Below are 16231 nucleotides of genomic sequence, written 5' to 3' on the forward strand. Positions count from 1 at the left end.
CATCTTTCAGCTGCAGTGTTGACGTTGGTATTGCCCAGCTGGGAGAATGTGACATTGCAGAGACAGGCTGGCGTAAGGACTAGCTATAAAACCTAACATCTGTTCTTAAATGGAGTTTTTACTTTAAAAAGAGGCCTGTGTCACCATTCTATAAGCGGGCCATCATTTTACAAGAGAAAGAGAGTAACTTGATTTCATGTGCTGTAAATACTCCATGTGATCTGAGGTCTAAGACTGGGTTTAATAACTTATGCTGCCAATGCGTTGCCAGTGGTAAGGGCTAAATTCACCCTAGAAGATGATCTGGCTCTTCCTGCCAGTGTGACGTCAATTAGTAGCTTTACTTTGTTAACAAGGCAGCACTGCCCAAAGACTATTCTCTTGTGACAACTCTGTGAAAGCTTTGATTGCTTATGCCAGATGTTGAGACACATAATCTAGCCAGGAGGCTTTGTTCCCTTGTAAAGCTGAACAGTTACAGCTGTAAAAATAAAACTGAGAAAATGAATAAAGCATAATTGCATGTAGGGGAGTCCTGAAAGTAAACAATTTTTAAACTAGATTTCCAAATAGTGAATACAAATTCAGTGATTACCTGGAGCTTTCTTATCTTAACGGCTTATTGTTTGTTTGTTGGTGATGATGCACCTGGTCCTTTATTTTGGCATTGCCTACGAAACGTGCATTTATAGAAAATATCCTGGTGAGTAGAATAAGGATCATTTTCTTGTTCTAGAGCCTATTCTATGGATAACAAGAGGACTTCAGTTTCTAGGACAATCAAATGGTTTTGAATGTGAGCTGTTTTTGTGTCAATGGCATTGCTATTTTTGTAACGTGCTGAATGTGTACTACTTGCCTCTCTACCTCTTTTTAGAAAATGATTTATGATGAGTAACATCCTCAAATGGTGACCTTCCATGTTGTGTTTGCTTAAGGAATTCTGTGAGTTAAGAAGAAAGTGACGGAAGCAATGAATAGACCAAAAACGAAACTGATTCTTCTTCATGTTTTAAATGCAGCTATTTTGAACTGGAGAGCAGTGGCTTACGGGATGAGATTAGATATCACTACAGGTTTAATGGGAAGTCAAGAACAGAGGTGTTCCCGTACCGCCTGGCAGATGGACAGTGGCACAGGATTGCAGTGTCTCTTAGTGCATCCCACCTTCTGCTCCATGTGGACTGCAACAGGTAAGAAAATACACTCTGTTTTATTTCTTTAAAAATGCTGTCTGCTTACTGCCCAAGAATAACATTGCAAAAGGCGTTTAAAGAAAGCCCTTAATTTTGAAAGCACAGCAAACTGCAATAAAATCAGAAAAGGAAAACAAAGCATTAAGCTGAAACAATACATTGTTAATTATGAACTAATATGGAAGTTGTTGATTGCTGACTGGGGAGTATTAAATGCACTTCTGTAGTTTAGACACTTGCTGATGTTATGTTTGACTGCGATTGCATTTAAGTGTGATAGCTGAGTGTACAGTCTGTTCTGTTGTGAACCGCTTCACTCAGCGTACCTGGAAACCTGAACAGAGAGATGTGTCAGAGGCTTTTTAATTTCCTTTCATATAAGCAATGTACGTTTTATTTTGATTTCCACCCACTGCTTCACTTGGGAACTTCTGAGAAATGTGAAAGCTCCTTTTTGCATGCGCAGAACTGGATGCTGTTTATTTTCTGAGGAGTGTTTCTGTCCGACATTTCACTTGTTTGCTGTAGAAGTTGTGAAGGCTGCAGTAAGGCAGATTGCCGGGATTTCAAGGACTAAAAAAGCCACAAACCTAGAATCTCTCTGCTGCAGAATCTTGTCCGCTGGGGTATGACCTCACGTGTTGAAGACCGGCCATTGCTAACTTAGTGATCGATGAGGAAACGAAAAAAACCTTAAAATGGGGACCTTTGAAATAGTCTTTAGGAATGAGGAAAACAAACCGTTACTTTCAGTCAGTGCTATTCTAGTGCTGGAATAAGTATTGAAATGTTTTTTTGCCTTCTGTGAGAATATCTGTCCAGCACATGGGTTTTGAAATTGTGACTTGAATGGACAAAGTGACAGCTGATATTTGTTTCTAAAGTCCTTGTTCCATTTAGGTGGGCAGAAAAAAGTTATGGGACTATTGTGGGAGTAAGGGCTCACTGGAACATCTGGAAAAGCTTTACTATTCACTTAAGTAACTGTAAGGCACTGATTTAGAAGAAAGCTGCAACCCTTTTTTGCAACTGCATTAATTATTGACAGTAAAAACTTCATCTCAAGCAAGCTTGCTTATTAAATCCTTTTGTTTGGACCCTAAAAGCAATTATGTGCTTTTAAAACAGGTTTAATTTCATTTAGGCATGAAATGATTGTCTTCATTTCAGTCTTTTGATTTACTTATCTAACATTTATTTGTTCATCTGTTATTATTTCTTGGCTTACCACAGCGTACTTTTGTTTCTTGGCATAATGGGTTTTGGGACAGATTACTCATCATGTCCAATGTCTTTTTTTTTTTTTTTTTTTTATGAATAGCAAGTGGTGTTATGGTAGACCATCATATATTTTTTTTTTATTGCTGTCTGCCTTCTTGAATACTACATGGAAGGAAGACAATGCAAAAAGCCTGTCTTGTACAGAATTCTATCCATGGACATGAGAGCTGCATAGAATCGTGGTTGATTTTCTTTTACAGTAACAGACAGCAGTAGGTAAATAAGATTATGGAATAAGGTATGGTGTTACATGAGGAGATAAATGTGTATAGATATTTCTGCTAGGTAGCCTTAAGCAGGCCTCATGCATTTATGAGTGTCCTCTAGGCTACTCCCAGCACAGATCCGTACCTAAATGCCGTTTGGCTACGCGTTTGTGCTTGTTTATAACAACTCCTGAATAACGTGATAGGAATAGTTTTTGAAATCTTGACTTGAGGGCAGATAATAGTAGAAGTTTAAATTAAACAAGAGGGGGGTTTCTGACTCAGCTGTGATGTCTCAGCTCAGTTAATTAGAGACCTTTGTGCATGTTGGTGTTGTAGTTCGCTTTATATTTAACCTCCTGCATCTTTGGTCTCATGAATCCACATCTTTTTCGTCTTCACACCAGCATTTCTGGCTGACACTACAGTAAGGTCAGAAGATATGAAAATGGTCTGCTTGGCCTATAGAAGGGCAAGTCAGTGAGGGGTAATTCTGAGCTCTACCAAAACCCTGAAGCTTTCTTATGAGTCAGGAAAGCTGGAGCTTAATGTGTGTACAGAGTCCAGTGTTACAGACTGTAGACTTCATGTGTAAATGTCACCATTTTAGGCTGCGGTGGTTTCATTGGCTCTTGGCAAAGTTCAGGATACCTAATGAGAATTGATGTTTTGGCAGACTTAATTGAAAGTCACAGGGAAGGAAAATACAATTGCATCACCTGTTCCACATCCTGCAGAGATGCACTCTTTATTATGGAATTCGCCATAACAAGAAGTTAGGTTGAAGAGTATCTGTCTAGAGGAAGAGTTCTGTGCTGTGTTTGTTTCTGCTCCGTCTCTTGTTTGTTTATTTTTTAAGAGAAAGAAAAAAATGAAGAAAATTCACCGCTTGGATTACTACTGAATTTCTTCAAGGAAGTTGCGACTTTATAGACTTTCAAATTTGTGTAAATTTGCATAGGAGCATTACTCCTTTTTGGCAACTGGAACACTGTAGACCGTATTTGAAGAGTGATATGAGAATGTGATGCTTTTAAACTCAGCCTGTACGCGAGATTGCTTTGAGAAACTATTTGCATTGGGAGAAATATCCAGACTCCCAAAACTTTTGCTACAGGATTTGCTTTGATACTGGAATGTAGCCTCTGGCCTCTAAAAGCTGCAGATAATAAGAAAGCATTGGGCAATGAACTTTTGAGTTGTAAACAGATAGTTAGATCTACTTGTGTTTTTTCACTGCCTTACCACCCACCTCAATCTGATTTGTTAAATGTCTTTGCCATTTGGTACTCGATTGCCTTTTGGCTTCAACTCAAAGCTGACTTCTGTTTCTTCAGACCTGGCAGGGTTAGGGAAAGCTACCTGAAGCCTTCAGTGCCTTTAAGGGTGATCTTTAAAACAGTATAATTGCTGCTACTGTAATGATGTGTATGTGAGATGGTGGGAAAGCGTAAGTATGGAAGGATTGTATTTTTGGGTGCAAGTACAATAGTGATCTTTTGAAATCAGTTCCTACTGTGTCTCATCCTTCTGGTGTTACTTTGTGAAAGCAGAGTGAGAGCTGTTGCTGAGTTTGGTGCTAGAGCTTGGAGCTGATGGCACACAGGAAGCTACCTGAAAGTCCAGGGTAAAAACTTGTCAATGTCACTGGATTTGGAATGTTTTGATTAGGTTCAGAAAGTTGAGAAGAATGAGAAGACTATATTTGTTATGGATGTCCAGCTGCTGCACAAGTAAAGCCTATGTGAAAACAGCATGGAAATTAGAGTGCTGTTCAGCTCCTTCCATCCCCAGTGCTGAATCCACTAGTGGCATACAAATCTTGTTTTAAGACATTAGTTATGCTTAGAATCTGTACCTCTCCTACTGTAGGGAAAAGGAGATTGTCGGGGTTGCCTTTCTGATGACCATGTAGGCTAACCTAGAGTGACTGTCAGAAGATCATTAAATAAATTGGCCCTAAAGAGTTACTCTGTAATGAAATAGGCTCTGCCAGGCACCTTCCCAGATTTGTTCTCTTTGGAGAGCAGAGGTAAAGGATCCTGCAGTGCATGGCTGTGTTGTCAGGAGATTTTCAACCCCAGGAGGTTGTCAGTGCCTGTAATAGCTGCCATTTGCTTTCAGTTTGAGAATTAGTTTTAGGTGTACAGAGTCTGTAATGTCACCAGTGACTGAAGTAGCAGCACGGGGGCTGCAGTTTGAACAGGTGGTAGTAACTGTATTAAAATGCTTGTTCCTTAAGCTGTCAATAAAGACGGCACTTCTGAGTTTATATTTTTCAATGTATTTAATTGCTCTGGGGAGGTAAGCTGAAGGCTGCTTGCTTTTTATTTTGGTTCTTTTATTTCTCATCAGCCATGCTGCTGCAAAGGTACTCACCTGTGCGGAGTATCGGGGCTCTTTTCTTTCAGCTCTGTCTGCAGGTGTAAAAGGGAGATTTTCTGTGCAGGTGTAAAAGGCAATTTTCTGTGAAAATTAATGCTTTCCAATAGATGTTAGTGTCTTTTCTGTTATGAATCCAGCCCATGGTTTTGATGTATACTCTAAGCTGTTTGATGGGGGAGGTTGGTGAAGTACAAGAAAATGATTATGAAATTGGATAAAGCTAAAGTAGTTTTCATTTGAAATACATGTGGTTGGCATCTTCTACATTTCCTCTTTTAGAACAGAGCACTAAGGAATAAAATATACATGAGCATCAAGACCTTATTAATTGGAAAAATAAATAAATGGAATCCAGTACCCCTGAATCCTCATAAATAAGATTTTCCAGCTGCCAGCCTGAAGATTTCAACTTCTCTTAACCAAACTCAGTGATTTTGATTAAAACAGGCATGTCCAACCTGCAGCCCATTGGCTGGACGTTGCCTGGCACAGCTCTCAACGTGGCAGCCCCTTGTGCAGTGCTGTCACTGAGCAATGACTAAGCACTGTTGGAGTATTAACCCTAGCTGAGCTGCAGCCAGAGCCAGGAGGAGGGTGCAGTGCAGTGCTGCCTCAAGTTAGGTAAAGAAACTGTATGCGTTTTGGTACACTGGCTAAACACAGACTTGTGAATGGGAAAAAAAAAATATGCAGCAGTGCTTTCCATTATGATATGAAATTTGAGAACAGGTTTCAAGATTACATTTTTTTGTATATTTTTAATTCCATTTTCAATCATGACCTGCGGGTTTTTAAATAGAATGTATAGAGTTGCAATCAGATATTCAACTCAAAAGTCTGGTTGTGTCTCTACCCGATTTTCATAAGCACTGTCTTAGCAGAGAGAAATATCTCTTGGCTCACAGCCACACTGTATTCATATCATTGCTTTTTGGCAGTATGCACACTTGTGAACAATTATTGTCAAGGATGAGGCATAGAAAAAATAAAATTTCATCAAACATCTCTGATGAAACTTTGAGACCTCACTAACAATTGTACCCATTGAATGAGACTGATGTGTTAGAAATGTGCTCTATCAAACAGTGCTGCTGTGCTCATGGCATCAGTTGTAGTTTCCATGGAAATAAATAGGAGGCATTTCTTTTAGAGCAACCTGTATGCAGCCCAAGGCCATTCTTTTTCATTCAATGCAGCCTGAGCCAGCTGCGTGTTGGACGCCTATGGATTAAAACAATAAATTACTGAAAATTAAGGAGGCCTTTTGAAGAGAGATTCGTTGCTTTACTTTTGAAACACTTTCCCCTCAGAAGAGCAGATGGCATGCTGGTAGTGTTACGGAGCTAGGTGTTGAAAACTTCTGCTGTCCCAGACTGTGTCTCCATTCTTAAATCTGTAGCAAAAATTGTCACAGAGCTGGTTGCTTATGCAGAGTGCTGTAATTGTGCATTGCAGGTGCACCCAACTTCTCATGTGTGATACTCTGGGTTGGAAGTTTTCACCTACTGATTGTTCCTTCTGGTTGACAGAAAAGCAATAACTCTTTAGCATAAGAGAGGTCTCCAGCAGGCTCTTCATGTCAGCTGCTGTCCATCCTGTATTGTTAGAGGTAATGTACTTAAGCTGCAAGGAAATACTAGTATGCATTCAGTTGGACTCAATAAAATATTTATTTTCTCTTAATTTTTTTCTTAATAGCTGGGGCGTTTCATTGGATACTCAGCATCAGCAGAATGATAGTATGGATGTGACTGATGGCATGTCTTAATCTAGTCTATGTAGAAAACTTCTTAGTTTAACCATAGATGAACTAGTTAAATTTTTCTTTAGTCTACTGCATTGATAGTATGGGGAGAAGGTTGTAGGTATTTATGCAAGTGCTGAAAAAGTACTATAGAAAACAGGTAATCATAATCTGTAGCTGTGCCTGGCTGCCTTTGCCCATGTGTAGAAGAAAGTAACTGCTTACAGGCAGTACCAGCAAGGTCAGCAGCTGGCTGCCTGGCATAGAGCAGTGCTGCAGCAGGGAGGCTGTGTAGCTCCTGGTCAGAGGGGATGGAGAGTGGTAGAGGAAATAGCATTAAACCAAGACTGGTAAGTTTCAGTTGAATTTGTCGTTTCATAAAGTATGTGAACAGCTGTATTATCCTATTCTCAGATTTCTGTTATGTTTGTCCTGTATTTTTTAAAGTATTTATTACTTAATCACTTAAGCAGTAATCACTTAAATTGGGATGATTACTTACAAGAGCAGACCCTGAAAAATGTAGCACGCATAATTTGAAATGTATGTGGAGATGAGTTTCTGTGGATCTTTTTCAGGAGAAGTCTCCTGTTGCTTGGTAAGTTTTTCTTTTCATTTGCTGGATTGCTAATGAGGTCACATGGATAGAAGGGAGATGGTCATAACTGGAGAATCAGCTACGTGAAGCAGATAGTTTGGGTTCTTCCTTTCAGATTGTAAAAACAATTATCTTGCACCAACCTGGCAGACCAGCAGAGATCCACAACATAAAGGAACTCTCCTTTGAGGAATGGTTAGCTGAAGTCTGATTCGGAACTGGAAGTCACAGAGGGTAATACTGGAGCTGAATTGAAAAATGGTAGTATAATTTTAGCATTTACTTTTATGGAAAGCATTGGACCTGTGCCAGACTGCAGAGGAGAACCTTCTGAACTACTCAGGAGCTGACTTGAAATCTGAGTCTCCATACGGCAAATAGTCCAGAGTCTTTCCAAATAATGTAAAATCTCCTGAGCACTGTGGGGTATGAGAGTGACCGAGGAAAGAGCAAGGCTGCTCGAGTCTGTGAAACCAGCCTAGAGTTGTCTGAAGTGCTCTGGTTATTGGGAAACCTTTCTTTGACAGTTTTAAACGGGGATAATTCTGAAAAAGTAATTCTTGGATATCTAAACTCATCCGGAATCTGCAGGCTATTGCAGAAATATGCGGAGGCTGCTTGAATCATTTGTTGTTACCTATCGTTTCACTGCTTGGTGTCCAAGCAAACTGCCAACCCTGAAAGCAGTTAGTGGTTTAGGAATGATTGCATTTGTTTCCTGTGTGTGGAGAGCTGACAGGTGCTCAGAAGTGCAAGGTGTCAAGGTTTGGGGTTTGCATGGCCATGGCAATAAGGTTCTTGCTGCAGTGATGATATGTTGTCCTCTCTCGCTTCATGTGTCTTGCAGAGCCTCTTGGCATATTTGCAGACTTGCTGTATGTGGGAGATATCTGTCCACTCCTGATATCTTTGAATGGTCCCATTGAGTGCCAGGGTGCAAGTGAGCCCAATACTGAGCATGTGGGGACGAGTGCCTGTGGGGTGAGAACTGCTTTGGAAAAAGGCAGAGGGAATAGCAAAGGCAGTCCTGTATCACATTTCAGGTAGTGAAGTTTGTCTGGGAGCTCAGGAAGTACTCAAATTTTTCATGGACAAGTGTTTAGTGAGCTGTGTTTTTTAATAATGCAGTAGATATTGGCTACAGTGTCTAGTTTTTAATCACGTGAAGAACCATTACAATTGGTAGCACCAGTACAATGATACTGTGAAGGAGCAGTATTCAGCATAACAGTAAGGTTATGCTATTTCTAGTTTTATGATTGTGTTTTTGTACCTGTGAGATCAGTCACTAATGAAGGAATCAATGGAAGCTGCATTACATAATTGTGCTGCAATTCTAGCAGCATTCACTTCAGCATGGTAAGAATCAAAGCAAATCACTATGCCAACTAATGCAACTGAAAGAACTTCCTCAGCCCTAGCTGACTCCTCGTGTGTCACACCAGCCACTTACCTTAAACTTGACTGAAGGATGTGCTGTAGACTGTCTCCAGGGTGAAATTCTGGCCCCACTGAAGTCTGCAGTGCAAAATCTCATTACTGAGCCACACTTTCACCTCTGGAGCTTGTCAGATGCTGAAAGAAATGAGCTTCAAACTTGAATGCTGTCCCTGGGTAGTGCTTTTGCCTGTTGGCCTGGGGGTTTCCATCAAAACTTAATTTTAGAACCAATATAATGGCTTGTTCTATGTTTACTGTATGCTTCATACATTTTCTCAGTCATGCCCAATTAGTTATTATGAGAGAGCAAACCACTGAGGATAAAATGGGCAGTTCAAAATCAGTGGGAAAACAGATGAGGGTTATCTGATGAACCTTCAGCGAGAACTGGGGGATGTGAAATGAATCATCCTTGTGCCAGGTTACTGGAACAGCCGTTAATGGGGAGCACTGGCAGCTCTGGGGAGAGAGCCATGGGCTGTTGTGTAGTGTTGAGACAACTGATGACAGGGCTCTGGTGGGAGCGAGGAAGCACAGGTAGGGTGTTTGTAACTAAATAAAACTCATGGTCCTCAACCCATAGCTACCTTCAGTCGTTAATGGAAATTAGCTGTGGAATCTGGATGAGATTATTTGACTGCACACAAATCATTTAGTGATCACATGTACGCCTTGGTGAGATGATCCTGTGACAAGATACTCTAAGGTAATTAACTTTTCAGCAGATGATTTCTTTTTTTTTTTGGAGGGGGAAAAGAAGCTGTTTAGCAGGAAGGTTGCTTGTGGTTGGTTTATTTTTGAATTTGTGTTTTGTAGCTGTGCAGAAAGGACTTGGAGTCGAGAACCTGAGTCTTCTCACAGTCACATCTGTCTTATTGCACTAGGCGAAATGACTTTGAGGTTTAGAGTAGCCTTGAAACAGAAAACGGGATGTTCCATAGGCTTTGTGAAGAAGGGTTTTTTCTAGGCAGTAAACTGCCAGTTGTGAAGACCCGTGTGCTGTGGATCTTGGGCCAGGGACCAGCTTGTCCCTACATAATACAGGTAGGTGTAATGGAAGCCAAGTTTCTGCACTGCCAGTTCTCACTTAACAAATGTTTTATGTAGAACACTAACAGTAATCTTAACACTTCATTACGAAATGGAGATTGTTGTCGTAGGCACTTAGGAAGAATCATAATGTTACGCGTCAGGAGTAGGTGTAAATACGATTTCGAGATGTGACGTGTTAGGATCTCCCCTGTTCTGATACGTAAGTCATGACATTGGCTTGTGGGCACAGATGATACACAAGGGTACATAAGCTACTGTTTCAGTAAATGCCTTTTACCTCACACCATATTGGTGTCTGTGTGGTGAGATGGCTGGGCCACAGCGAGGACAGCGTGAGCCCTGAGCGGATCACAGGAACGTGAAGGAGCACGGAAAACTACAGTAACAGGAGATAAACCACGTAACCATGGTTTTACTTCTTTGTTCTAATAGACTGTTGTTTAAGGGTTACTATTGCTGCAAAATCTTAAGTACCAGAGATGCTTTGTGCCATGATGATGAATGTTTCTACCTATTGCTTTCTGATGCAAGATAGATTCAGTTATTTACTATTTAATGGGTACTTTAATAGAGTTTTTTTTAAATCTTGTATCTATGTCACTTTATCATATAAACCCCTCATACTGCATGTTTTATGCTCTAGCACTCAGCAGTGGTTACTTGCAAGTGGTAAAATGACAGCCAAAACATCTTTGGCAAGTTGGAGAACTTGTTTGAAAAGTTGCATTTGAGCTATTGAGATGTATTGAGATGTCTGAAGATAAGTAAATTCACATGTAAGAACTGGCCTTGATTTTAAGAAAAGTATGTGCAATATCTCCTCCACTCAAGGTATTTTTTTGACTCAGACACTGCTTTTAGCTCTGCTGTGGCAAAACAGGCTGAATATGGTAAAAGCTGACATCTTCACCAGAAAAAGTGACAAGTGTGCTTATCTTTTTGCTTCAGCTACCTGCAAGTTACATGTGAATCTTATGGTCACAGCCAGGATCAAAGCCACAGGATGTTTACCTCAGAAGTAACAGCTCAAGATAGACTTTAAGAAAAAAGTACAAAAAGAAAAAGATTGTCAGAATGTTAATGTGCACTAACCATTTGGGTATTGAGCCCAGTTGGTTTTGTGCTGAGAACCTTGTAATTTTATCACAAGGGAAAAAAAACAAGAAATGTGAATAGTGCAAAGTGCTCTGGATACATCGTGTGGAGTAGTTGGCCTTGTATTTTGTCCTTTTATGTTTTTTCTCCCACAACTCTAGAAGGCTCAGATCAAATGGCTGACTTGCTATTTCTGACTAGAGTGAACTTGTGGGGAATGCAGGTCCTTGCAGTCTCAGTGTAGGGTCTTTTTACTTATATGTTGCAGGTACTGGCACACTTTTGATATTGTACATCTGACTGGCTGCTTTCTGAGTTTCTCGTACTTTCAGGAGTGCTGTATCAAGACAGGTAAGCACTGCAGCCTTGTAGACAGGGTGTTAACCTCCTATTGAGGGATTCTGGAGGATCTTATCAGGAAACTTTATTTTTTTGTTCATTTCAAATCAAAGTTAATTATATTGATCTTGTTTGTAAAGGTGTTTGAAGGCACCCTGAGATTTCCAGGTAAAAGACACCCTGTAGTGTTCTGAGAAAGATGGCTTTCTGCCCTTTGTGGGGCTGATGCTGCATTATTTACTGGGTCTGGTTCTCTTAGAATCAATAACAATGATTGTTTTTAGTCCAGTGCCCCAGCAACACTGCTGTAAGTCAGCAGTGGTTTTGTTATAGTTTTGTAGGAAACTGAAAAGCCTAAGCAGCCTGGTCATCTTATATTTCTATTATTTTCTGTTTAAAAAAAAAAAAAAAAAAAGCCTCACATGGATGGAAAACATCTCTGTGAAGTTTTGTGTGGAAAGTCCCCAAACCAGACAATGAATTGTGCTCTTCTAGCCATTTTTCCTTGTTTGTTTCATTTCCTCCTGTTGCTGCATGATCTTAAAATTTAATTTGCATCTCTTGAATGAAAAAGAGGATGCTAGGAGAGGTTTAGTTAGAGGTGCTTTGTAGTTCTGAATTTAGATTTTAGGGTTGAAATAATTAAGCTGCGAAGTAGATTATGTTCACCTTATCTTGGTGATCATTCTGGAAAATCAGTGAAATCATTTGGTTGACAGAATTTGAAAAGAATTTAACTAAACATGCTAACTTGATTGAGTCTTTACCTGACACATACACTTACTGAATAGCTGTTTTTTTTTTTTTTTCTCCTGGGAGTTGAACAGATACTTTTGATTAAATAGTTTGTAGTTACTATTGTATATTCAAAATTTAATCACCAAGAGCTTCCCTCAAAACCTGAAATTTTAATCTATATTGTTTTCCTATTTCCAGTGGTTGTGAACTCTTGTCCTGTGACAGATGAGATAACTTAAGAAATCAGAATTTCTATCAGAAAGGTTATTTTTCTGATGCAGAATGTTGGAAATGAAATGAATAATTTAGTTGAAGTTGCTCTAGAACTGAATGCCTGTCAAATAGCGTATCCTAGTTGTGAACACTATTAAAAAAAATGTTAGTGTTGATACATTTGCATTGGAAAGTATTTAGAAAATGGGTTGAAGCAGAGTCATACGATATCTTCGTATTTCTTTTCAAGATCATTTCTTAATCCCTTCAGAAGAATAGACTCTAAGACAAATACCAGGAGGTATCTTAAAGCTAGAGACTGACAAAATCAACAGTTTGTGTAGCTGGGATCCAGAAACATGTTGGACAAATGGCCCATGCAATGGACTGTGTTACGAGGCCTGATGCTAGCGATTTTGGATGCACTGAGCTGTTTGCAGCCTCACGTGGAGATTGTACCGATGGTCAAGGAGGTCAGCATTCCTCTGAAATAGATCAGGGGAAAATCTAGTGTAAAACATGGGAAGAACTTCCCCCTCTCCCGGTTTACTTTTATTTACTTATTTTTTAATTAAGAGAAATTTAGGGTGCTATAACATTGCATTACTTTGTATGACTTATCCATATCCTTTATTTTTAAGGGATCTGAGAATACAAGCATATGTAAGGTAAGGAATGATTGCAAGAGAACATGAGCTTTGAGGATCAGGTTTTGAATTGCAAAAATCTGTTTAGATGACTCACGTTAATGTCAGAAAGTGTTCCTGTGCTGTCGCTGGAAGGGCCTGAGGAGTGATTAATTTACAGTAAGATGAATCGTATCCTAGAAACATTTTAGTTTCTTTTGTTAACGAAGAGACATGAGGACTAGCTTCTCTGTAGGTGTAAAGTTTTGAGACATTTAAAATTGGATATGATGAATTCAACACCTGGCTGCTATGTGCAAAGTTATAGCTTCATGAGAGTAAGTGTGGCAGTCAGATCATATAAGCCTGTTCTTTGATTAATAAAGAGAAAGGACTGAGGAATGAGCTTCCCACCATACTTCAGCCACAGCAACATTAGACGGCAGCTCTTAGTTTCCTGGTTATACTACTAATAAGTCTCTGGTTTGAAACTAGCCTGTAAATATGAGAACATGTATTTATATTTTAGTAACCTACTTGTACTTTAGGCCTGAAAGAATTTGGAATGATATGGCGTGCTGCCTTTAAAGTAATTTCTGCAGTTATAGGCTACTGCCAAATTTGAAGCAGTTGCATTTCCTGATCAGTCCGTGTTGGCTTGCTTGTCACAAATTCTTTTTTTGTTCTACTAAATATTTCAGCTATTTTTAACTGCTACTGGCATGGCAAATATCATATGCATGAAGAAGATCTGCTTTAATACCTGGACAGTAGGTCCACTTCCATGGTAACTTTTTCATGTGAAGTTTCACATACGAAACTATGTTGGTTAAAGTGTTACTCTTCCTACCTTCCAGTTTGTGCACATGTAAAATAAGGGAAACAAGATTTCCCTGTTCTACTGGCACATTAATAGGATGGTAAAAATAATTTTAAAGTGGATTATGTGTAAGGGAGCTATCTCCTTGTCCAGCAGAGGTGGATTTCTAGAGACAGCCTTCCTCTATGCAGAGAAAAGTGTATGCTTGCAGTTTTGCGTGTGGACGTTTTAGAAATGACTCCTTTCACTCATTCCAAAAGAATCCCCTGATTCTTTTAAAGATTTGCCGTATTACTGTATTCATTATGTCACAGGTGCCTCTTTTGAGCGTGTCCTTGAAAAATGTGTTCCTTTCTAAGAGTCACTTCTAAGCAAGAGTACTTCACAAATCAGTGAGTGCAGAGAAGGCAGATACATAGGTTAAAACAAAAGACCTAAAAAATAAAAACAAAAACACTGCAAGAGCATCCTAGCTCTTCCTGAATTAGCAGATCTTTTTCTTACTGACTGATTTAGCTAAACAGAGTGGTTAGTGAGTGTATTTCAAGAAAGAATTGGTTCACTGTTGTATTATTCCAGGTTTATGGTTTAGCTCCTTTGAAGTATGTTGGTGTAAATTAGGTGCAAATCAAGCTTTCTCATGGAACGTGAATGCAGTAGTCATAAATCTGCAAGTCTGATGCATGGAGAAGAACTTGGAGACTAGGTCTGCTAGTGCTAGAGGAGCTATTCAGTCTTCAGCAGTTTCAAAGACCACTGTTCCCTGGAGTTTTCTTTCGAAACGTTCTTATTCTTGCAAAGTATACTGTACACTGCTTGGGTATCAAAGCAAAATGTATCAGAAAGTAATCTCCGAGGAGCTCTAGAGCAGTACTTCATAAAGATGGAAGTGTAGTAGATACAGCTTAGCTACTCATGCCAAACACAAAGTAAAGTCAAATGTGGATAAAGCTGTGGAAGAAGACACACCTCAGCCCAGAAGAATCAAGTAAGGAGATGTGAATGAAGCAAAAGCGTAATGTATCATTGTAGCTGTAAACAAGCAAAAAACAAAACAAAAAACCGCAAAAAACCCCACAGCAACCCAAAACAAACAAAAAAGCCTTTTGCTATTCAGCAGGTTATCAGTCTGAAGCATGCTTCCTTGCACAAGGAAGTCAATGCAGGAAAGAGGAGGAGTAGAGCAAAGGCTTTTTCATGTTTAACAGACAATGGTAATAATAGAATTTCAACTCTAGGTAGTAACTTCTGTCACTTCACTTTGAGATGGGTTACAAAATGTTTATGCTCTACAGGTTTTTCCTCAGTGTAGAAAATAAACTGAATAATCAGTAGCTATTCAGAGGCTTGGAAGAGGTGTATGCACGTGGGTAATCTACATGTCTGGATGAAACACTGTTCCCTGCAAATGTGTGGGTGGTTGTTTTTACTTTTTGTAGCCTGCTACAGATTTTTTGCTATTCTTATAAATTCATGTGTAGTTTTTGACCTTTTCCTTTGCCGAGAGTATGAGGAGTATTACAGTAGCATGTCTGCATGCTTGCTGATGTTTAACAGCAAGCAACAGTAAAGTACATTCACTTTGCTCATGAACCAAATAGCATGATCCAGGATATCTTTTCACCTGGGAAAGTAAGTACCAACCTACTTCTTATGCCTTCTTTTGAATCCCAACTTACTTAACGGGCATATCCATAGAGATTAGTTATTTTTTATACAGTAACAGACAGATGTAGGGTCCTGCACTTTGGTCACATCAACCCCATGCATCGCTTCAGATTTGGGGCAAAGTGGGTGGAAAGCTGCATGGAGGAAAAGGCCCTGGGAGTGTTGATTGACGCTTGGCTAAATGTGAGCCAGCAGTGTGCCCAGGTAGCCAAGAAGGCCAATGGCATCCTGGCTTGCATCAGCAATAGGGCAGCCAGCAGGAAGTATCTGATCATCCCTACCCCCTGAACTTGGCTCCAGTGAGGCCACAGCTTGAGTGCTGTGTTGAGTGTTGGGCTCCTCGCTACAGGAAATGCAGTGAGGCCCTGGAGCGTGTCCAGAGAAGCGTATTGAAGCTGTGAAGGGTCTGGAGCACAAGTCTAATGGGAAGCAGCTGAGGTAACTGGGTTTAGTCTGGAGAAGAGGAAGCTCATCTGCCTGATACAGGGCTGTGGCAAGGTGGGGATTGGCTTCTTCTCCCATGTAACAGCCGGAAGATGTGGCGTGATGGCCTTAAGTTGTGTCAGGGAAAGTTCAGATTTGATATTAGGAAGAATTTCTTCTTAGAGAGTGGTGAGGAACTGGAGCAGGCTGCCATGACAAAAGTTCAGTCACTGACTCTGGAGGTGCATAGGGAAAGGGTAAATGTGGTACTCAGGGGCATGGTGTAAGTGGACAATATTGGTGGTGGGTGCAGAGTTGGGTTAAGTGATCTTGGAGGCCTTTTCCAACCTCTATGATTCTGTTCTTGAATGTAGTTACACTGTAACCTATAACTTGTCTGAGTAAA

General features: G+C 40.0%; 1 protein-coding gene across 1 annotated transcript in view; it reads left to right on the forward strand.

The window, feature by feature from the left end:
• Positions 1 to 16231, forward strand: part of NELL1 (neural EGFL like 1) — a 266056-nt gene that overhangs the window by 23880 nt on the left and 225945 nt on the right. Inside the window, exon 3 of the mRNA XM_042837211.1 lies at positions 1023 to 1193. Coding sequence (XP_042693145.1) covers positions 1023 to 1193 — 171 coding nt within the window. The remainder of the gene's footprint in view (positions 1 to 1022; positions 1194 to 16231) is intronic.

Source organism: Centrocercus urophasianus, unplaced genomic scaffold, assembly GCF_019232065.1.
Source record: "Centrocercus urophasianus isolate 14NV4802_14NV808 unplaced genomic scaffold, USGS_Curo_1.0 seq_7, whole genome shotgun sequence".
NCBI lineage: Eukaryota > Metazoa > Chordata > Aves > Galliformes > Phasianidae > Centrocercus > Centrocercus urophasianus.